Source organism: Colletotrichum lupini, chromosome 2 (genome assembly GCF_023278565.1).
Source record: "Colletotrichum lupini chromosome 2, complete sequence".
NCBI classification, from domain to species: Eukaryota; Fungi; Ascomycota; class Sordariomycetes; order Glomerellales; family Glomerellaceae; genus Colletotrichum; species Colletotrichum lupini.
Window position 1 is genome coordinate 6025027 of NC_064675.1, and position 21870 is coordinate 6046896.

General features: G+C 55.1%; 5 protein-coding genes across 5 annotated transcripts; 3 read left to right on the forward strand and 2 right to left on the reverse strand.

Moving 5' to 3' along the window:
* Nucleotides 1-43: 43 nt before the first annotated feature.
* Nucleotides 44-2387, reverse strand: CLUP02_04143 (uncharacterized protein; the record flags this gene model as incomplete). Its single annotated transcript, XM_049283159.1, has 2 exons — nucleotides 44-1999; nucleotides 2055-2387. 2 exons carry the CDS (start codon nucleotides 2385-2387, stop codon nucleotides 44-46), a joined length of 2289 nt encoding a protein of 762 aa, XP_049140302.1.
* A 710-nt stretch (nucleotides 2388-3097) lies between these two features.
* CLUP02_04144 (filamentation protein) lies at nucleotides 3098-6963 on the forward strand (the record flags this gene model as incomplete). The annotated part of the gene is made up of 4 exons (XM_049283160.1): nucleotides 3098-3103; nucleotides 3228-3348; nucleotides 3417-6271; nucleotides 6325-6963. 4 exons carry the CDS (start codon nucleotides 3098-3100, stop codon nucleotides 6961-6963), a joined length of 3621 nt encoding a protein of 1206 aa, XP_049140303.1.
* Nucleotides 6964-8302: 1339 nt separating this feature from the next.
* Nucleotides 8303-9607, reverse strand: CLUP02_04145 (uncharacterized protein; the record flags this gene model as incomplete). The annotated part of the gene is made up of 2 exons (XM_049283161.1): nucleotides 8303-9395; nucleotides 9468-9607. 2 exons carry the CDS (start codon nucleotides 9605-9607, stop codon nucleotides 8303-8305), a joined length of 1233 nt encoding a protein of 410 aa, XP_049140304.1.
* A 4385-nt stretch (nucleotides 9608-13992) lies between these two features.
* Nucleotides 13993-15456, forward strand: CLUP02_04146 (uncharacterized protein; the record flags this gene model as incomplete). The annotated part of the gene is made up of 3 exons (XM_049283162.1): nucleotides 13993-14072; nucleotides 14141-14668; nucleotides 14730-15456. 3 exons carry the CDS (start codon nucleotides 13993-13995, stop codon nucleotides 15454-15456), a joined length of 1335 nt encoding a protein of 444 aa, XP_049140305.1.
* Nucleotides 15457-18683: 3227 nt separating this feature from the next.
* On the forward strand, nucleotides 18684-21601 carry CLUP02_04147 (chitin recognition protein; the record flags this gene model as incomplete). Its single annotated transcript, XM_049283163.1, has 4 exons — nucleotides 18684-18982; nucleotides 19032-19359; nucleotides 19413-21276; nucleotides 21357-21601. 4 exons carry the CDS (start codon nucleotides 18684-18686, stop codon nucleotides 21599-21601), a joined length of 2736 nt encoding a protein of 911 aa, XP_049140306.1.
* Between the last annotated feature and the right edge of the window lie 269 nt (nucleotides 21602-21870).

Below are 21870 nucleotides of genomic sequence, written 5' to 3' on the forward strand. Positions count from 1 at the left end.
TTGACAACAATATGAATCCTTTTTCTTTGTCTTGTCCCCTGTCTCATTCATCCTCCTCCTCCTCTTCATCATCGTCCAGGTCCATGTTGAGGTGCACGCTTTCATCGTCGCTGTCGTCATCCGCTTCCTCGGCCGGCTTGGCGGCCACTGGTTCCGGCGCCGCAGCAGCCACAATCGTCTTTTCGACCTCCTTTCTCTCCACGCTCTGTCTCTTGGGCGGGCTCGGGGCGCCCGCGCCCTCGTCTTGGAGCTTGCGCTTCTGCGCCGAGGTGACGGCGAAAGGGTTGACGACCTCGGTCTTGATGGACGTGACGATGTCGCTGTCCTCGTCACCCGCAACGACAATGGTGCCGGCGGTAACGGTGGCATCCTTCATCTCTGCATCCTGCGCGTCGCCCGCGACCTGGATCTCGGCGAGAATCTCCTCGTCCTCGGCGTCCTTGGCTTCCTCCTCGGCTTCAAGCTCCTCGAGCGTGGCGGTGATGCCCTCGAGCGCGTCTGCGGGTGGTTGCGCGGGGGAGGTGCGGATGTTGGAGCGGAGGATCTCGACGCCTTGGTCGCGGGGGTACTGCTGCGCGAGGTAGGGCAGGATGCTGGGGAACATGGCGCCGCCCTGGTTGGTGTAGGGGTTCAGGACGCTGGCGAGCATGGCGGCCTTGTTGCGCGACAGGATGGCCGTCTGGTCGAGGAGGCCGCGGAGGCCCGGCTTGAGGTGTTGCTGGGGTAGTTGGGACAAGAGGCTGGCGAGGAGGGCGTCGGCGGCGGCGATGTGGTCCTTTGCGATGAGGGTTTGTTTTGAGGACGAGGTGGTCGCGTCTGCGGCGTTGGCTTGCGTGGGGAGGAAGAGATCTGCGTTGGCGGCGATGGTGTTCTTCTTGGTGTCTGCTGCGGTCTTGTTGTTGGTTGCCGGCTTGACTTTTTGGATGTGGCCTGATTCTTGCTGGATATCTCTGCAGCAGGCGAGGGAGACGATGCCGAGGGTCTCGACGGTGAGCTTTTGCAGGCCCGGGCCGGCAATGGGGAGAGTCTCGTTGAGGAGCTTGTATGTCGCAGCGCGAACGGCGGGGATGTCGATGCCGGAGCGGAAGACGAGGATCATGTTGTCGTGTATCTCTGGGATGGTTGAAAGCGCGTTGTGTTCTAGCCTTTGCACCAGGACCAAGAGTAGTTCCAGAGCGGCGACGTGTATGTCGGGCATCGCGGCCCACAGCTCCTCCTTTTCTTCCCTTCCGACGGCAGCCTGTGTCTCGAGCGCCTGGTCCCAAGCTTGAGACTTGGAGTTACGGCTAATCAATGATACACGCGAGACCATATCCATGAGAGCTGCAATCGGAATCGTGACGGGAGTCTTGGTCGAGTAGCGGAGGGCGTCTGCCATGTATTGGAGCAAGCCGACGAGTCTGTCACGGCCAGCAGAAATTCCGGTCCAGTTGGGGAGCTGATCCCCCGTCTCCAAACCCTGCGGCGGAATATCAAAGTCCACCTTGGAGCAGGTGTACGCCGCCGAGGCTTCCCATGATTCCTGCACGGCGCGGAAGACCTGATCAGCGGTAAAGTGGAAGTCCTTGCGCAGCTCGTCTATCAGCTTGGCCCAATCGTCGCTGGGTCCCGTCTTGCCTGCCGTGGTGAGTGGTAGAGAGATGGCCAGATGTCTGCTTGCCCGGCGGAGAGACTGGGGGATCGTGGCTCCATCGGAAGAGGTGGGCGCCAAGTAGGGCTTGATGGCCGTTCTGGTCTGGCCGTTGAAGGGGCGGCAGGTCGTCGGATACAGGGGAATCATGGCGGAGAAGGCGTCCAGAACAGTCTCAACGACAGCGAGCGGCGTCTTGAGGCGCTGGCCTGGGCCTGGGAGCTTGATCATCTGAAGACATGCGTTGAAGAAGGTCGGAATCGTAGGCGTGGCGATTTCTCTGGTGAGAGTTTGGTAGCTGTTGATGAGACTGTAAATGCGCACGAGGGTGACAATGGCAATCTCCTTGACCGGGAATGGGTCGCTCTTCTACAATGCAGTGTTAGTATTCATATTGGAAGACAGATATCGGGACCTTGCTTACCTGAAGCATTCCCAAAAGCCCTCGAACCCAATTGCCAGACTCCTTAAGACATTCCCAGCCACCAACATCAACGACAGCCTTGACGAGAGTTGCGCCGGTGAAGCGGCCCATGGCACTCTTGCCATTGAGCAAAGTCGTGATGATGGTCCTCAGCTTATGAACCAAACTTGAGACCTCGGACGAGGCTTTAGGGTCATGGGGCGCAGACAAGACATCTTTGCAACGAAGGACGTGATTGATGAAGGCCGGGATTGAGTGAGGAAGTTGAGCCGGTGGTGTGGTTGTCAACTTGCGGCATAGGACCTTGAGGTCTGGGGGAAGAGAAAGAGACATTTCTTCGCGCGGTTCTGGTTGGATGATATAAGATAACAACCCAATTGGAAGCCCGCCTTTGTGATTGAGGTGCCGTAGTGAGAGGGAACTGGCAATATCTCGGATCACAGCCCAAGAATTCACCTGCCGTTGATGCTGAATGAAACTTTTTTTCTGTAAGTGAAGGTACGTATCGAATGTATCCTCCTCAATGATGAGCAACGTTGAGTTTGATTGGTCATAGTCGATCCACCATCACACCCCTACAAGGCGGTCGAGTCCAATCTTCAGATGCCATCCTGGAAGAAGTAGCCGGGCCAGGACACCGCCCGGTGGCCGACTGGCCCGTGCTCCCCGAAATGTCAATCAAGGGACCTGATTGTGCTGGTGTTGGTGGGATTTGGTGCTCTGTCCTGCTCTTCTGTTCACAAGCTTGTGCTGCAGCAACGACTTTTCTGCCGGTCAACGTACCTACCTTGCGCAGTACCTTGATTTCCTGGGCTTTGGTGGCAGTCGCACTGCCAAACAAGCGGGCGTGTCCATCGCATCGCTCCAATCACTTACGCAACGTGCCTTCTCCTAATTAAGCCATTCCTGGGTACCGAACATCGCCAACCCACCCTACCCCCTAGGATATCTTCAACAAAACAATGCAGCGGGCTCAAATGCGCTGCTAGTAGGATTGCTTTGCACTTCTGTCCCATCACTGGCACAGGCTTCAGTATCGCGAAATGGCTGTGAGTGCTTCCTTGTCCCTTCTCTAGGTCTCCAGGGGCTGCTGTCTAAACATCCCCTGGCTTTGGCCCCAAATGACGTCGAGGCCTTGGAGCTGACTGAGTGTTTCTTCTTCCCTCTTCGTAGCCCGATCCGAACAAGGCCGCCCACTACATCAAGGCCCTTGACGATGCCCGGTGCGAGGGCAATTGGAGCGCCGTCCCCGAGTTCGTACGCAAAATCAGGAAACATGCGCCTGACCGAGCCTGTCCGTTGCCTCGAAACAAGCACGCAAACGCCGCGATACCCTCCTTACTGACACCGAGTCCCCTCTAGGTCTGACTTTGGCCGCCGAGACGGAATGCGCCATCGCAAAAGCCACCGACCCTTCTGGTGCCGGACGACCTTCCACCTCTGTGTCCGCCAAGGATCTCGATGCCGATAACGTTCAATCAAAGCTTCAGGCCGCCATAGAAGGGGAAACAAGTCACCCAGAAGACAAGTTTCAGGCTCAAGTCTGCGCCGGACTGTTGCATTGGGTGGTTGGAGAGGTCGATCAGGCAGCGGTCAAGCTACCTCAGAACATTGAGGAGGAACTGGGCACCGCCGACAAGTCGGAATGGACCAATATCAGCGCTTTGAAGGCCGCCGTCATCAAGGCGAACTGCCTTGCCCGTACCCAAAAGACAGCCGAAGCTCTCTCCGTTTTCGATTCCGTACTGCCATCCGTATCCATGGCTCCGAGTTCACGAACCGCCCACAAGCAATTCAAAGTCTGGTCTGAACTGTTTCTGACTGAGTACTGTGTGCTTCAAAGCGACGCGCTCCGTTCGAACGAGAGGTCACTTGCAGACCCTAACTCGGTCGCCTGCTTCCGATCTTGGGCTAGGTACTGGGAGTCGATGACAGGGCCGGTCACGGGGGGGTATGGTTACAGGGGCTCGGTGCCGAGACGACAGGTGTGGCTCGAGTACTATTTGGCGTTGTCAACGATCATTGAGCTTGACATCCCATTCCCAACAGGATTCCTCGGCAAAATCACAAACGAGGCTTCATCCACGCGAAACCAGCTGAGGATCGAGCTGAAGAAGACCGAGGCTGCTTACGAGGCGCTCCTCATTAGCGAAACCAGCTTTCCCCGTGCCGACGAGACGAGAGAAGAAGTCGAATCCTTTATCAAGGCTGTTGTCAGGAATTGGTCCGTTCTTTGTGGTCGCGGTTGGGCCGAAAAGGACCTAGGTCAGGGTGGTCGCGAGAGCCTCAGCAGAGGTGTTCTCGACACTCTGTATGCCGCAGCGACCAAGACGTACCACTCAACCGCAATCCTACGATGTCTCTTCACTGTTCACCTGGCTGTTGCGGAGTTCGACCTGGCCTTCAAGGCCTTTGACTCATACCTCGATCTTGTCAGACACGGCAAGGCCAGGGTGGACAAAACAGACCACTTGGAGTCCAACCTCGACGACGACGGCACTGTTCTTGAAACCATGTCACAATGCATCTTGGCGCTTTGCCGCTACGGTGGAAGAGAAGCCATCGATAAAGCCCGTGTTATTGGCAATGAGCTAGAGGACTGGTTATCCAGGCTACCGCAGCTGAGAAATGGCATTGAAAGTGAGAACACTGTTCCGGAAGAGGATGAAGCGACTACCCTTCATCCCAAGATTCGGCCTCACCTGATTGCATTATCTTGGCAGGCAATCGGCCTTTCCCAAGCCCAGTGGTCAAGAACAACGTACGACGCAGCATCTCGAACTGAGATTCAGACAAAGGCGATCAGATGCTTAAGGAAATCCTTGTCTCCGGAACTCGGTCGTACTCGGGATGTTCGCAGTCTTTTTGCTCTTGGCCTGTTACTTGCCGAGCGTCGAGATTTGACCCCGGCGATTGACATTGTCAAGACGGCACTCATCTCCAACAAGTCTGCTGACGAAGAGCAAGATCTATACCACGGCGCGTACTGGCAGGAGCGTTCTCTGATTCCGCTATGGCATCTTTTGGCACTCTTATTGAGCGCAAGACAGGATTACAACATGGCAGCCAAGGCTTGCGATGGAGCTTTCGAGCAGTTTGGCGACCCCTCAGTCCTATTCGGAAGACAGGATATCCACTTCAAGAGCGAACACCTTAACGAGGCCGAAGCTCAGGACGAAAAGATTGCGAATGAACGGAAGGGAGTAGTGGACGACATGGATGATACCGAAAAGGAGAGTGTCCTCGAGGCCAAGATGACACAAATCGCCATCATTGAGTTGCTTGAAGGACCAGACATTGCCGTTAACGCCTGCCCTGAGCTACTGTCTCTCTTCACAAGGCTGTTCGGAAGCCTCGAGGCCAAGCCAACTTTGCAACCACCCAAGGCTGTTGACACAATGCAGGTGCCAAAGAGCTCGGCTGGCACGCTGAGAAGTATAAAGGGAAGCTTCTTCGGCTCTACACGAACGCGGCAACCCAGTATAGCCGAAACGGAGAAAACAGTCACGCCTTCCCGCCCCCAGACCTCACAAACACAAGCCAGCGTTGCAGCCCCGACAATACAAGTCACCCAAGAGAACGGATCACCAACAGAGACGCGAACGCGGCGTCTTTCCAGTCTGACGCGCCGATCGAGAAGTGAGTCGGGCAAAAGACACAGCCTGCGCAAGCGAGATAGCAGCAGCGGTCGCAAGAGGACAGCAAGTGTCAGTAGCGCAGGCACCAATCCACACGGACCGACGGTGGTTGACGGAGAGGTCTTCTTCACCCCAGCCGACGAACTGCAGCAGTCCGAGTTCTTCCCTCTCACAGGCAACCGTCAGGCTTCAATGGCATCTTCTGTTTCACGAGGACGTTCACTCCATCACTTGGAGTCTTACACCTCCCAGAAATCACGATCAACAAATTTCTCCGAAATCTCTGCCAGTGGCACTTACACCATATCAAACCCGTTGCCGCTGATCCACTTCCCCCAGGACATGGAGCGGAGGCAAAGAGCTGTGCTGCTGGTCAAGGTGTGGTTAATGATTGCGGGATTCTATCGTCGAGCCAACATGTTTGAGGACAGCAAGGGAGCCATCTCAGAAGCGCAGAAGCTTGTAGGGATACTCGAGGCTGAAGTAGCCAAGGATCCTACGGGCTCTCTGTCAATGAGGGGCAACAGCTGGGCCGAGAAGAAGGGCGTCGACGAGCTGCTCGGAGACGTTTGGGCGGAGGTGAGCTATAGGCTTGATCATGTGCAAATTGACTCAACTGACAACTTGTATAGCTCGGCTATCTTTCTTTGGCAAAGGGCGCACCCTACTTGGCCCGGTCAGACTTTGAGATGGCCCTCACCCATTACCCCAATCACCCAGCAGCCATCGTCGGCCTGTCCGATATTTTGCTCGACATTTACAGCGAGAAAGTCCTGCCACCGCCGGCCATTCCCACACTCAGTGTGCCGGAGAACGTCTCCAGCCTCTCGCTGCCGCCACCGAATCTCCCAAAGATTGCTGTCCCCCAGCACGGTCTCCCGTCAGAACCACTGGGTCTGGGCTCCGGCGGGTTGGGCGTAGGCCCCGCCGGCAAGACAAGCGGTCACCAATCCGCGACGATGGCATCGTCGGTCAAGTCGGTAGAGAGGTCCGAGTCGGACGACAAGCTGCCGGCGCCGTACAAGGCGACCTCGGTGCCGACCATTGACCGCCTCGCCGCTCGAGACCGCGCGTACGGTCTCCTGTCTTCCCTGACGAAGCTCGGCAGCGCGTGGAATAACGCAGAGGCTTGGTTCGCGCTGGCCCGGGCTCACGAGGAGAGCGGGCAGGTAGACAAGGCGAAGGAGGTGCTGTGGTGGTGCGTCGAGCTGGAGGAGAGCACCGGCGTGCGCGAGTGGCAATGTCTCGGAAGCGGTGGTTACGTGCTCTGAGTAATAATTATATAACTACGTTTCTATCCTGGCCTGGGTCTTTTCGTGTGGTTCTAATTGCCGTCGGCTTGGTATCTATCATTGTCGAGTCAAACCTGACGGGTAATTGTGAAGTCTCCCAAAACTATCTCCCAACACTAGAGTCGATATCTTCGTGGCACAGTTACGTATACGTACAAACGAACCGTCCTGCTCGAGCTTCTCAACCGCTGCCGCTCTTCTCCACGTCAACTAGGTGCACCAGGTTATCCTTCCAATCCTCACATGTCACACTCTGTTCCTACCTAGTAGGAAAACGAGGACCCCTCAGGCCCTCCCGTCCACCGCTTTTCCTGGACGGTAGGATAAGCCGGATTTACGCTTATTCAAGCAAACAAATAAGATAACAAAGTCAACGAGTCGGGTCGTCCTCTGACTCTGTCCATACCTTTACAGAAGCATTCCAGAGGCGTCTGTCTGTCTTGAGGTGGCTTGCAGGACCGGTATGCGGGCCGTGCCACGCGCGTGGGCCACCTGCGAACTCTCATCTGTAGGGACTCCCGTAATGTGTGTATGTATGGATGTGCGCGTGTGACTTGCCGTAACCACTTCTCTGCAGCCCTGGAAAAACGCCCCGGATAAGCTCCAAAAACTCAAAGCGTGAAAAGGCTCAAGGTGAATTCGAGAGACGGGAACACAGTATTCCGTTCGAACAGGCATCTCACCGCCCGAGGCAGACTCAAGATGGCGTGCGGATAACGAATCTGATCAAACTCGAATGAACATTCTCACATCCAAAAGTTTCGACATAATTAGTAGACCAATGTATATCCGTAATGATCCGTCGTCTTACTCGTTTCCCTACTCTGTGCGGAAGCCGCACAGCGTATTTACTGCATTTGTCTAATTGCAGTGAGCAGTCGCATCCTGCAGGGATCGTACCTCAAAAGAAAGTTTGAAACTGCGTCTCTCATAATTCAAGTAGAGTGCCTTGCCACAAAGCTTCAGACGTGGGGGTCATTTGACAGACTTAAGGCCTAGGAAGCAATGAGTATCGATAATTAACGCAACTATGCTCCGGCAGGCGGCACACTTCGGAGTTCACTTGTCCACCGCACGGTTGTAGTTGTCTCAACGGTTCGTTCAAAGTTAATGACCTATGCCTTACATGACTCATTTCTTGAGCTATCTGGTTCCATTTCCCTGCAGGACCAAGGTGACCTCCAAACGCCAAGCCAAATCCTATGCTACCAAGTTCCTGTAATGTAACAGACTTTACGGCAGTGCCGTTATGTCGTCCCAGATCCATCGCGATGCATTGATGCTGCGATGAGAGGGCTTCTTGACAGCTGGAGAGCTATCACCATGCCATCAGGCTAGGCGGCAAGTTCGGGTATTCCTTTCCATCAATGGTCTCTGAGCCAAATGGGTATTGCGGATCCGTCGCGCCTTCTTCATTCTCTCCGCCATCGCTTTCCGTCTCAAGCTCCTCAACACCATCAAGGCCTCTCTTCCATTTGGCCTTACAATTACCAGGAACGTATTTGGCTGCGTCCATAGCCAGTGTAAGCTTGATCTCGGGACAGTAATCCCAAATGTGTTTTCGTAGAGCTGGAGTACCCCAGATGGCGCTGTGCAGCCAGATACCACTACCACCGGTGTGATAGCCCATGGGCTCGTAAAAGCCCTCACGGTAGTCGTCAATGCCTGAGACAAGTTCACCCTCTGCCGCAGCCTCGAGTGTCGCGTTCGCTCCTCCGTTGTTGATCTTTGTGCCTTCGCCCGAGTGCATCTCACCGCTGAACGTCAATGATACAGTTCCGTTAGCGACCTTGCTTCCAGGTCGGTGAGCAAGGCGCTCAGCGAGCCAGACGTCCTCAGGTTCAGATCCGTCAACACGCTTCTGGTTTCGGAGGATATCAATCATGGCGCTGACACGACGGATGGAGAGGCCACCGTTGCCACCCCACCTGCCGCCAGGGTTCCAAGGGGCTCCAATCCAATCATACTCGAGGTAGTCGTTGATGTTCTGCTTACTGTTGGCGCAGAGGATGCTATCGGTCTGGAATACGAGGAGCCACTCGGCAGGCTGCAGGACGGTCTCGTACAGCCACAGGTTGGTCAAGAACCGACTAATCATCTCCTGACCAGCCGTGCTCATGTTGGAGGGAATGTACGTCAGGTCGAGCTTGCCGGCGGCGACTTGTTCACGAATCGCAACGGACGAGTTGATAGACTTGACGGACTCAACAGAGCCCATGAAGCGAAAGCGCCAGTCGGGAGGCACCACGGAAATGAAGTGCAGCATCAATGGCGCAAGAATCGGATTGGCGCGGTTCTCGACGAGAAGAGCGACTTTGGAATGGTTATAGGGTGAATGTGCGTATTCAAGGGAGATTTGCGGTACGGTCATCGTCTTGAGGGTGGGCAGCGATAGCCATATTGAGAAACCACTAACACGATACGGTCAGTACGAGCCAATATTATGAGGAGCCAAGCAGGAGTTTCTGGGGTCATTGGCTTACAGGAAGAGGACGAAAGCGCCAAAGACTCTCATGCGGCGGCTCGTCAAGGCCCAAGCCGAGAGAAGCAGGGCCTTGGTATGCTGCCAGACGTCTGTCATGCTCTTCTCGCCGCTGACAGCAGGCCGCGGTAGCGAGGCCATGGTTGGGACGAGAAGGCCACGAAATGGCAGAAAAGGCCTAGGTGGGCGTTGAAGATGGAGACAGAGAGCGGTTGTAGTGAAAAGCGATTTCAGGGAGATTTCAAGTCGCAGAGGCTACTCAAGCCTGGAGCGGCTTCGAGAGCGGGCGTTTACTCGCGAGTCGCAGATCCGTCCGGTCCACAGAGATTACGCAAGTGTCGATGGCGTGGATGCGTCGGTAGCGTTGCAGGGGAATTAAGGCATGTCCGGTCCTGCGGCTGGTGACGACGACGACAGCAGCTGACTCTTGTCGAATAGACGAGCTACTCGCGCGGTCGACTGGTCGTAGCCCGAATGGTGAATTCGGTGCGTGCGTTGAACAGAAGATGTGAGGTTCAGAAGTGAAGGGGAGAGGAGAGAGTGAGAGGGAGGAAACAAGAAAAAGACAAGAGGATGAAGGGAAGGAGTGATGGGGAACTATGGGAAGGTACGATTTGCACATGCACCACTACCCTGAGGAAGGTACGAATAGTGATACGGTGTGTGGCAGCTCCTCCCTCGACAGCGACTAAGGACGCAACGAGGGACGGATGGAATTATCTGATGAAAAGACAGGACGCCCCTTGCCTTTGCCTTCAATTCCCAGGGCGAAGGCTGCTTGCTGCTCTAGTGTAGACTCTAGTGTAAGGTAGCCTGCTGCTTCCATGCTCATTCACTTTCCCTCCACTCCTCCGGACCCTTTTCCCCCCCCTTTCCTTGGCAGGTGTCCACGCCAGCCTGGGGCCGGACGGGAAAAAAAAGACCAGCGCGAGAAACTGGAGACCTTTGGGAGAGATGTGGCAGCGGATTCCAATCAACAGGCCAGGCCCTGGGTCGTGGAAGTTTCAAGCAAAGGGAAGCCAATGAGGTATTCTAGTAAGCTGCTTTGGGGCCAGCGTCTCCAAAAGCAACATTGGAGCCCCCCCCCGGGTGGCCGCGTCGATGAATCTTGCCGGCTTCCCTTGCTGCCCACGTCGCCGTCCGTAGCCCAGCCCTTGTCAAACCGCGCAATGCAGCCAGCCACTGTTGCAGTGTCTAATTTGGGTCGAGTATCCGGCATGTACCTCCAAGTACCTTTTCCCTTCTCTCACCTCCACCGGGCACGTTCGATTCGATGGTCGGGTGCGATAGCGATGGCGACTGGTAATCCTGGCAAGCAATCAGGGAGCCTGATCGTCCAGCTGTCAGTCTGTCTGTCTCCAGGCCACACCATCAGGCGCTCGCCCGGCCATGAGTACACATATACCGATACATCCCTCTTTTCTCCATCCCAAGAGGCAATCTGGAGGGACGGACACGGAACGTCACGCCACCATCGTCCCTCCCTCCCATTCTGACCTGCATGTAATAGCGAGGACGATACTTGGATACGAAGCGCCACAGCAAGTCGCAAGTCAGCGTCAGCTTTCCCTCACGAGAATGAAGCGGCTAAACTGTAGTCTGAACTCCATACCCATGAGGAAATCGAGACAAACGGGCACTTTCGTCCCATGATGTTACGGATGCCCTGATTCAAGAACCGAGCTCGAGGATATTTACAGCCTCATCCCAGCCAAGAGTTCCCCATCCCCGAACAAAGCGACCCTAACCTAGGGGGTACCATGCCCAGCTATTTCGTGCAGCGCAACCAACAATCACCACCCCGAGCCGGTCTCTCGGTATCGCCGGCCGTGACACCCATAATCCGGCTGCATTAAAGACCAGGGTTGGACCCAAGGCGCCCAGTGGGACGGTAGTCGGTACGTTGTATGTAGTGTATACCGTAGCACCCAAGCAGGCAGGCAGGCCAGCTTCGGATCAGTTGCCAGTGAATAACCAGTTATTGGCCAAGCGAACTGTCGCAAAGGGGCAGCCTCGCACCAAGTGGTGATTCCGTGATAGTCTCTTTCCGAATTCAACCGTCCAACGTCGATTTAATCTCAACTCCTCGCCACGGAGAATACTATGTAAGGGCGCACAAGGGAGACCGCGCAAGCCCCATGTCTCAAGTTTCGAAAAGCATCGATACGACGACTGACTTCCACTTAAACTTTGCTGCAACGAAAGCATGTTGACGGTTGGAACGGCGTACAGTGCTCGTACGGATGCACCGTGATACCTACAATAGTACTGGTGGCAGTCAGCTTAACCCGCCACAGTCAACTTGTTCCTCACATGCACGACAATCGGACTGGGACCAGTGACATTCTGTGAGAGACTAGAGACGAGAGGTTGTGGATAAGCGAGCGACTGTGCTGCTTTCCGCCGCTTCGCCGCACGCATGCATGTACAATGCCCTGTCAGCCTGTAAGCAGTATCCGTATGATTGCCTATTGCCGACAAACATAGAAGCTTTCTCAAGTCTGTAGCGGCACAGCCCAATGCAGGGCTCGGTCCATGGTCCCTGCTGAGCATCCTCAGGGCTTACTTGGACTTGGGGCTAGCCTTGTCCAAGCAAGAACGAAGAGAATGAAATAGGCTTCGTTTTCAAGGTTCAACTTTCATATTACACCTGACACAGTTGTCTTGTGCGGTCGCATTCTTGTTGTAGCACGCCAGGAACGCGAGGGGCGGGGCGGGCGCAAATGAGTCTTGGACGAGGCGACTCATTAAAAAAAAGACTTGGTGCTCTCGAGAAGAAGGAATATTGCTCTCACTCCCGAGTGCTGACCACGGCGTTCCTTTTCCCCACATCGCGGAAATAATAAACCTGCGCAATCTGGTAATCAAATTGTACGTTGGGCTGGGTGACAGCATGGTCGTTCTTTGCAAGTAATCAAAGACTGACAGCGTGCTCGGAAATGATCTTGTCGCTGACGGGCATGCCGTTTGTACGTCATCTGGAGTTATCAGAGAGCCGTGCGCCAGAAGATGGGGGTTAGTTGTTTAGGTATGCAGTGTAGGTAGTCGAGTAATGATGGTTCTCAGCACGGCAGAAGTTTGGGCGATAGGTGGTAGGATTGGCGAACAGGTGCAACACGAGATGAAGCTCTCCTCGATGGCGAAAGAGCCCAATGATAGGATGGATGCAGTCAAGGTTGATACCTACTGCGTATATGTTGGGTTGATGGCGGTAATGCACTTTGAACCTTGTCGTGTTCGAGACGACGAGCATCTCGGCCGGAAGACGAGACCGAATGGCAGCTTGCAGTTGCCAGTGAAGAAGAAAGGAGGAAGGAGCTGTGCAGTCTCTCCCAGATCGTGTGGTTGACTTCGGGACTTCAGACTTCCAGTGCAAATGGAAGGGAGGAACCCAGGCAATGTGGGTCTAGCGGGAGGAGCCCTTCCCTGCCTCCACTGGCTGCATACCACCACCCAAAGAAGAAGGAAATGGGAAATGGAAGTGGAGGTCGACGTGTAGAAGATGGTACATCCGAGTACCTGCCCGTCACTTGTACCTTCCGTCGTCTCCCTGCGCCCATGTGCTGGCTGTTCCAGTGTGGGCTTGCCTTGCAGACTGCGGCAAGGTAACTTGAACCTCAGGCTTGACCTCTCGTCGAATTCTATCACCTCAGTCTACCCGTACGGATACCTACAGGCTACTGCGTAAGGTAAGGCCCCCACTTCCTCCCACATCTTCCGCCAAGCGTCTCTCTAACTCTCTCACTTTTAGCTCCAGCTTCTGCTTCCAGCCTCTGCTTCCAGCGGGCGGTCGACCGTCTATCGACATTGGGATCGGTTGATTGAAGCCAGGTTTCCCCCCTCTTTCCCGGCATCCATTCCAGGACCCTGCACCTAGTCACTTAGTCACCTAGTAGAAAGAGTGGGATTTCGGTGACATTCGACTCTTGCTCTATGTACATAGTAGTGAACCACCACCCACTGCCACCAGTGAGCGCCGTTCCGCAAGCCTGCAGACGCGATTCGTCATCTAACAAACTTCGCCGTCCTCTCTATCTCTGGACTATCGAGCGGCCCGCGAACCCCTTGTATTTCGTTTTTCGTTTTTCCCTCGCAGCCTCTCTTCTCTCCCTTGGACCACGGAAGACACTTGTCTCTTCTTGCTGCTGCTTACTGCACTGCACCTCAACTCCAAGACCAACCGCACCGGCCGAGTCTCGAGTCCCTGAGAATTCCTCGCCAGCGCCCTTGGAAAGCTGAATCACTACCAAGAGTTCCGCCTGTCCACAACGGCCGCAACACACGAAACCAAGTCCATATTGGCATTCAGTCTCGGCGGTTTCAACACGTGGTCGACATGACGCGCCTCTAACCAGCAACTTCCAGTCAAGTCAGAGAATTCTCGAATTTCCAGCTTCCGATTGCCTCGATTCTTTTCTACAACCGATTCTAATCCATCACTGCGACACCGTCCCTGACGCCGTCCCATTCTCTCGTTTGCGCCCTGCTCTTGCTGCGCCGTTCCTGGACGTTCACATTTCAGCGACATGGGGGCCACGAACGGTTCTTCCGGCGTATTCGCCATCACAAAGACACGACTTTTGCTAGTTGCGTCGCTGGCCATTACGTTCGTCTTTCCCGTCACAAACTTACCTGAAGACTCGCTGGCGAATGACATGCTGACCACGTTTGCAGATGGTGGTTTGCTCATCTCTTGCCGAGCTACAAGCCTATGATCAAGGCCGAGTTCAAGTCGAGATTGGATGAGGCTCGTCAGAAGATGCCCAAGATCAAGGTTGACTGGAAACCCGACCTGAGCAAAGACCCGAGATCCAACTACAATGCATCCAAGTTAGCATTGATCATCGAGCCGCGCCCTATTCCGCATCTCGTACCCCAGCTATTGCACATGACCTCGGTGGTGCCTCCCGATTGGAGATTCCTATTCATCGGCTCCAACAAGAGCGTTGTCAGCGTCGCCCGAAGCTACGGCATCAAGCACCAGCAGGTTATTGGGAAGCTCGACTTGATGGTCCTCCCTGAGCCGTGGGAGATTGACACCAAAGAACACGTCTTTCGCCTGTTGACCGACATTCGCTTTTACGAAGAATTCCTCCCCGGTGTGGAATGGATCCTCAAGTTCGAATCCGACAGTATCCTCTGCTCCAACTCACCGACCAGTCTCAACGAGTGGCTCGACTGGAGTTGGGCTGGCGCACCCAAGTAGGTCCCCCTCGAAAGTTCTCCCTCGCGGCCCTCATCCCTTGCTAACCCCCGCTCGCAGGACCCCTGATGATCGCTTCTCCGGCAATGGCGGACTCTCTCTTCGACGAGTCTCGTCCATCAAAAGAGTGTTGCAATTTCAGGAGAGATACAATGACACGGAAGCCGAGGACGAATGGTACGGGAAGCGACTCTGGGTCATGCAGGGCGAAAAGGTAGCCCACGGCAGAAAGGGTGTTCTGGCTGTGGAAGACGTCTACATGGAGAAGCCCATGGGATATCACGTCAAGGATGGGGGTCAGGGAATTTCCGACAAGGTGTGGAAGAATCCCACGCAACGGAAAAAGATTTTCGACTACTGCCCTGAGCTCAGCTTGATCATGGATATGAAGTTGGAGCGCGAGCGCTGCGAGGGCGACAACAAAGAAGGCAGCATCGGCCCAACGGACGAAGAGAAAGAAAAAGCCGCTGAAGAGGCCAAGAAGCAAGCCGAAGAAGCTGCCAAGAAGCAGGAAGAAGAGGAAGAGCGCCGGAAAAAGGAAGGCGAAGAAGAGAAGCAAAGACAAGCCGAAGAAGAGCGCAAGAAAGCTGAGCAGGGCGCAGGAGTCACCAAGGCAGATATCGATGAGCTCCTCAGCGAAGACGACATGCTCAAACTCGACTACGGTGCTGGCGGCAGTGGCGCCTCAGGGTCCAGCTCAGCAAATGCCGATGATGCCGACGCAAAGGCCAAGGCGATGGCTGCTGCAGCGCAAGCAAAGGCCGCCGAGAAGGCTCAGAACGCCTAAGCCTAATAGTCGACCGATGAGAAGACTGGTGTACACCACCAAAAGCGTGTCCGGGTTCCTAACGGGTCTCGGCAACCTGAACTGACAATCAACTCTCGGCTCTTGGCGTGCCGAGCCTCATAGTTTGAGGACGTTGAGCATCTAGTTCGGTACGATAACAAGCAATGCTGAGAAGAGGGCGTTCGAGCTGTTGTGGCGAAGAGCGAGTTGAAGGCAAAGTCCATGGCCAGATGAACGGAGGACAGCCCGTATCGTAGGGTTGTGGCGTTTGGCGATGACCGAGAATACCGCAAACAGCCATGCGGAGAAGACCTACTTGCCTTTTCCAACGACGTCACCTGTAAGAACAACGAATGGTCCGATAATGGACTTGATAGGTATACCAATTCCGGAGGGGGAGGGGTGTGGCGTCGGGGCGTACTGGAGTTATGAACAGCCCAACCTTATCCAACAAAGTCGCAGCCGGAATGTCGGCACGTCAGTCAGCGCAGATCATGAAGCTGGTGTGGAATGCTGTTGGGTACAAGACAGCAATCAAATGATATTTCATTAGCATAACAAATCTGCTTGCGAGTGGACCATCACACGATCCGAGAAGCAGTGTCTCCGTGATATGCTACACAAACGCACCAGCCGATGACTATTCTACCTTACCCAGTCCCACGCCCGTGGTTCACCTGGGCTCGGCTGGCACCGCTGGTTCCCGATTCTGGGGATTAACTTGGAAGCAAACTTTTGGGTTCGGATCGATCTGGTCCAGTGACGATGTACGATGTCTTGTGGTGGGGATGTGCACGATTGACTTGATCTTCCTGCATGCTGCATCTGCAAGGCTTTGTTCGCTTCCGTCCGGCGGCGTCGAGTTTAGATGATGTTCAAAGTTTCTTCATCTACAATTGTCCATGATTGTCAAAGCTTTGCTTGTGATACCAAGCTGCCGGATCGTCTCTATGCGTCTGTTCTGACCTAAAGTATATGGCTTACCTACCTAGGTAGTGCTCTACTCTAGTATTCTATGCTTCCATGCTTCCGTGCTCTGCTTTAAGTACTACCACGCTCATTCTTCGAGCTGCTAATGTGTTTAGGGGGGGCAAGCTGTCAATGCCAAGAGCACATGGCCTCGAGGTCAGAGTGTCAGTGAAAGGAGCTTGAACCACACAATGGGACACACTTTGGGGCCAGATGGGCTAGATACTAGATTACAAGGAGAAAACTCCACCAAAACCTGGCAAAGGCCTGGCCAAGAAGTTACGAAAATGGTCAAGATGGTCGTGTGTCAGGGGGGACGGGCTCACCTGCGGTGGTGCAGCAATGCCAAGGGTCTAGGTTTCCCCACGTTGCAGTGCTCTCACCCTCACCCTCTCTCTCTCTCTCCTCGGAGAAGCCAAGGGTTTTACGAGCATAGGCTTGTCTACTATTCGCAGAGACCGAAAGAGTAGATGAGTACTACCTTACGCTAGGAGAGAAAGAAGAGAGTGGAGGGTGAGGGAGAGGCTCAGCATGGAGGCTATGGAAGGAATGAAAGATGGGATCAGCCGGGAATCCGCCCTGCCCCGTCCGCATCCGTCCAAAATTTCTATTTTCCTCTCCGATCTTGTGAGAGCGAAGAACCAAAGTTTCTTGTCTTGGCCCAGTTCGTCCGAAGACGCTACTGTCAGGCACCGAGGCCGTCTTCGAACTAATTAGAGCCCCCTGCTAGCCATGCCTCTTCCCACAGCCTGTGGACGTTCTCGACCCTGAAATCATGGGATGGAATGGGCGTGGAATTGGAGCGGGTGCTTGTCTTACATCTAACTTTTTCTCGATTTCGTTCACACAAACCAGCCAAAGTCCACACGCATATATACGACAAGCACGCACACGCACGCACGAGATCGGTTCTCTGAAGCCAAAAAAAAAAAAAGCGCTACCCCGGCTTTCCCATGAGCGGCAGGGCTTGTCTCTGTTCTTATCCGTACCGGTCCTGGCTGACTTTCTTTCTTCGCCCGGCGAGATCTGGGTTAGGCTGTGGTCCTCGGATCTGTGATCCAAAGATGTTTGCCCGCAGCGTGGCATTCTGTCCCATAATCCATCGGACCATCACACAACTCGAGGTAGAAGCCCCATGGGTGATGGAGCGAGAGAGTGAGGTATAGGTATTCCCGTCGGTGCGTCTCCGTCAAGCCACTTGGCGTTGCTACGGCGTCCCACATCTGCTCGACGGTCCGTCAAAGTCGCAACCGGTGGCTTGTTCCGTCTGCTAGCCCCGCCATGACCGCGTTGCTCTCGTGGAGTGTGCTGACTGTGACTTGTGGTCTCGCCTTCGACCTTTCCGCCCATCTCGCCTCTCTCTCGTTAATCCGTACCTTTACGTCGGTTCGATCATGACCTCTATCCGTTTGTCCTCCTTGTCGGTTTTCTTCGCTGTCTTCGGCATGGTCTCACCCTAACAATCTTGCCCATCAAATCTTTTTTATCGGCCCCGAACTGGTGCCATCTTGGCGCCAGATGGACCTTTCTGTATAGCTAGGCAAGGAAGAAATGTGTGGGACGATGGGCGGAGTGAATCGAGGAACAAGCGCGCGTCATTGCCGTTCTCTATCTCTCTTTCTTTGCCCATTCTTACCGATTCCATTGAATCCATGATGTGGTTCTCTTTGCTACCCGTCCCGGACGGCGCGAGCTTGGAGGGGAGGGTCCCTTTCGACGCCACGCTAACTTTCCCGTACCCGGTAGACCTGCTCCCAAGCTAGCCCTCGCGATCCTCCAATTTCCATTGTGGTATTGCTCGGTCCTCCCCGTCGGATGGGGATTGGGGATGGGAGGGGTGTGGGGCGCGGGCGTGTAAGTGGTGTTGGTGTGTGTCTTTTTGCGGCCATCGCCAAATCTGGGCTATGCGAGAAGTCTCTCATGGAGAATGTCACTGCTGCCGTTTTCTACTGCGACATCGAACATGAACGCCTCCCCCCGGTCTTTCGTCTCCCCTGTATATAACACTGGGTACCGCACGGGTTCCTCATGATGTTTATTCTTTCTCGGTATCCCTCTATCAAGGCGCTTCAGTATCCTAATAAAGAAAGCCTAAGAGCACTCATTTATCTCTTAGGTTGTTTTCTTCGAGTTTGTTTGTTTTCCTTGAAGACAATCTTTTGAAGAGCCGTCGACTCTTACGACTTACATCAACCTAATCACCGGGTCTCTTAGTAATATCTTTCTTTTCCATTTTTCCAGTAACAACTTGAGTCATCATGCGTTGGACTCCTGTTGTACTAGCTACCCTCGCAGGGCTACAAGCAGCTCATGCTCACGATGAGGATGAAGTTCCTCACCCCAACATGGTATTGCCTCGTCTTCGCGATGTAGACGAGTTGAGACAGAGACGGAATGCTTTTGAGCCCTGGAACCCGCCGACGGTAGCCAACAAGCCACGCGCGGACCGCGTGAAGCTCAGCCCTCGCCAGACGTCATCAATTCCGTTGGGAGACAACTCGCAGTGTGGAGGAACATATGGCAGGTGTGCGGATGGATACTGCTGTTCCGCATCTGGGTATGTTGCAACTGGCTCACTTTCGGTTCTTGACTAACAACGCAACTAGATGGTGTGGTCAGTCTGAGGAGTACTGCGCGTCCCCGGATTGCCAGATCAACTATGGTCCTGCATGTGACGGCAACGAGAAGCCTAATGGTCCGGATACTTCAAACTACGCAAGGCCAAAGAACGGTGATGTTCCCTATGGTGGCGTAGGCATCTACGCATGCGTCAACCAGGGTGATGTCGCCATCACATATGATGATGGCCCTTACATCTACACCGCTGCCATGTTGGATGCCTTCAAGGCTCATGGTGCCGTCGCTACTTGGTTCATCACGGGTAACAATATTGGTAAGGGCATGATCAATGTCAACTACCGCGATGTCATCACAGTAAGCCTCTCAGCTTAATTTTTTCATGATTTACCTATTCTGACCTCTTTCAGCGAATGATTGCAGATGGTCATCAGGTTGCTAGCCACACATGGTCCCACGAGAACCTGGATCAGATGACGCTTGCCCAGCGCAAGAACCAGATGGTCTACAATGAGATCGCCTTCATGGACATCCTCGGCTTCTTCCCTACCTACATGCGCCCGCCTTACTCCATCTGCGGAGCCGAGTGCCAGGGACAGATGGCCGACCTGGGCTACCACATCACCTACTTCGATCTCGACACCCAGGGTTACCTCCACACCCCCGCCGACCAGATTCAATTCAGCGTGAACCTCTGGGACCAGGCCATGCTGGCCCGCACGCCTTGCAACGGCAGCTACCTGCACATCGAGCACGACATCCACCAGTACATCGCCACGACCCTGACGAACCACATCCTCGACTCCGTCGTCGCCAACGGTTGGAACGCCGTCACCGTCGGTACCTGCCTCGGCGACCCCCCAGAGAACTGGTACCGCGGCGCCGTCCCGGCCTACAACTTCAAGATCACCCCGGTCAGCTCAAAGGTCTGCTCCAGCACCTCCAGCTCGTCCAGCTCGACCAAGACATCTTCGTCCACCCGCACCTCGTCCGCGACCTCCACTTCGACAGCCGTCTCCACCAACGGCCAGTGCGGCTCCACCGTCGCCTTCACCTGCCAGGGCTCCGCCTACGGTAACTGCTGCTCCGGCGCCGGATGGTGCGGTTCCACCTCCGTCTACTGCGGCACGAGCTGCCAGTCCAGGTACGGCACCTGCGGAAGCTCAGCATCCAACACTACTTCTTCTTCGAGCAGTGGCACCTCATCAGGTAGGACCTCTTCTTCCTCGTCCACCCGCAGCGGCACCAGCAGCAGCGGCAGCTCTTCTCGCACGGGTACTAGCAGCAGTTCATCTCGTACCGGCACCTCCAGCTCGTCCACTCGCAGCGGATCATCATCGTCGTCTAACACTCGCTCGTCCTCAGGTTCTTCCTCAGGCACCGGCACAGCGTCCGCCTCCAGCTCCGCCGCCTCGTCCACCTCGACGCTTCCCGTTTCCACCGGCGGCGACTGCGGCGCCGCCAGCGGAAAGCAGTGCTTCGGCTCGACCTTCGGTAACTGCTGCTCCGTCTACAACTACTGCGGCAGCACCGCTGCCCACTGCGGGACGGGCTGCCAGTCCGCCTTCGGTACCTGCAACAGCACGTCGTCCGCTTCCGGCAGCTCCTCTTCGGGCGGCGCCAACTCTTCCGGTGCGGCCAGCAGCTCCGGCTCAGCCTCCGCTAGCGGCACGTCCTCCGCCTCCGCCGTCCTCCCCAGCACCTCGCTCATCTCCACCGACGGCTCATGCGGTGCCGCGGCCGGCAAGTCCTGCACGGGAAGCACCTTCGGCACATGCTGCTCCGTCTACAACTACTGCGGTACCACCGATGCTCACTGCGGCACAGGCTGCCAACCAGGCTACGGCTCCTGCAACGGCACGACCGCCGCAGGCTCCTCCTCCGCAGCGACCCCCGCCTCCTCCGTTGTCGCAAGCGGCAGCACGACCGCCAACGCCGCCGCCGCGACAAACACAAACATCTCCAAGAACGGCGAGTGCGCCGGCACGAACGGCTACAACTGCCTCGGCTCCAACTTTGGCGACTGCTGCTCCCCCTACAACTACTGCGGTAACACCACCGCTCACTGCGACACGGGCTGCCAGTCCGGCTTCGGCAAGTGCTCCGGCACGGGCGCCAACGTCGCCGTCTCGCTCAACGGCAACTGCGGCTCCACGAACGGCGGGTCGACATGCGCGGGCTCAACGTTTGGCAATTGCTGCTCGGCGTACGGATACTGCGGTAGCACGTCTGCTTTCTGCGGCACGGGTTGCCAGTCTGGATACGGTACCTGTGGTGAGTAAATTACAACTTTGGCTTATATGACCTTGCTAATACGGATCTTGTTTTTGGCTAATTAGGTTAAATTTTCACAGATACTTCTTCCGGGTCCGGTACTACCGCCGCAACACCCGCGGCCACATCCGCGGCAGCCTCCACTGTCAAGACGGTCACCACCGCCGGCGCGCTCTGCGGTTCTGCTGCCAATGCCAAATGCGGTGACGGTTTCTGCTGTACGGTGCTCAACGTCTGCGCTAGCAGTAAGCTCCTGTTTGTCACGAATCCGGCTTGTTATGCCGCTGTGGGTTGCCAGACGAGTTGGAGTAGCAGTTGTGCTTAAACAACGTGTGTAATGCATAATACAATGGGGAGCGAAGCGTTTACTGAGAGGAGGGGGGAGATTTAAAAGTTGGAATTACTCGTTTCTGGTTTGACTTTTGTTTTTTAAACATGGTCTCTCATTTATTTGGATTTTTTTCACCAAAGAGGCGTTGAGGATTACTGGGAGCTTACACCATCGACATTGATAGAGCGATCGATACTACTCACCCTGAGGTACTTACTACCTACCATCATTGATTATACCATGATACAGAATGGCAATTGACC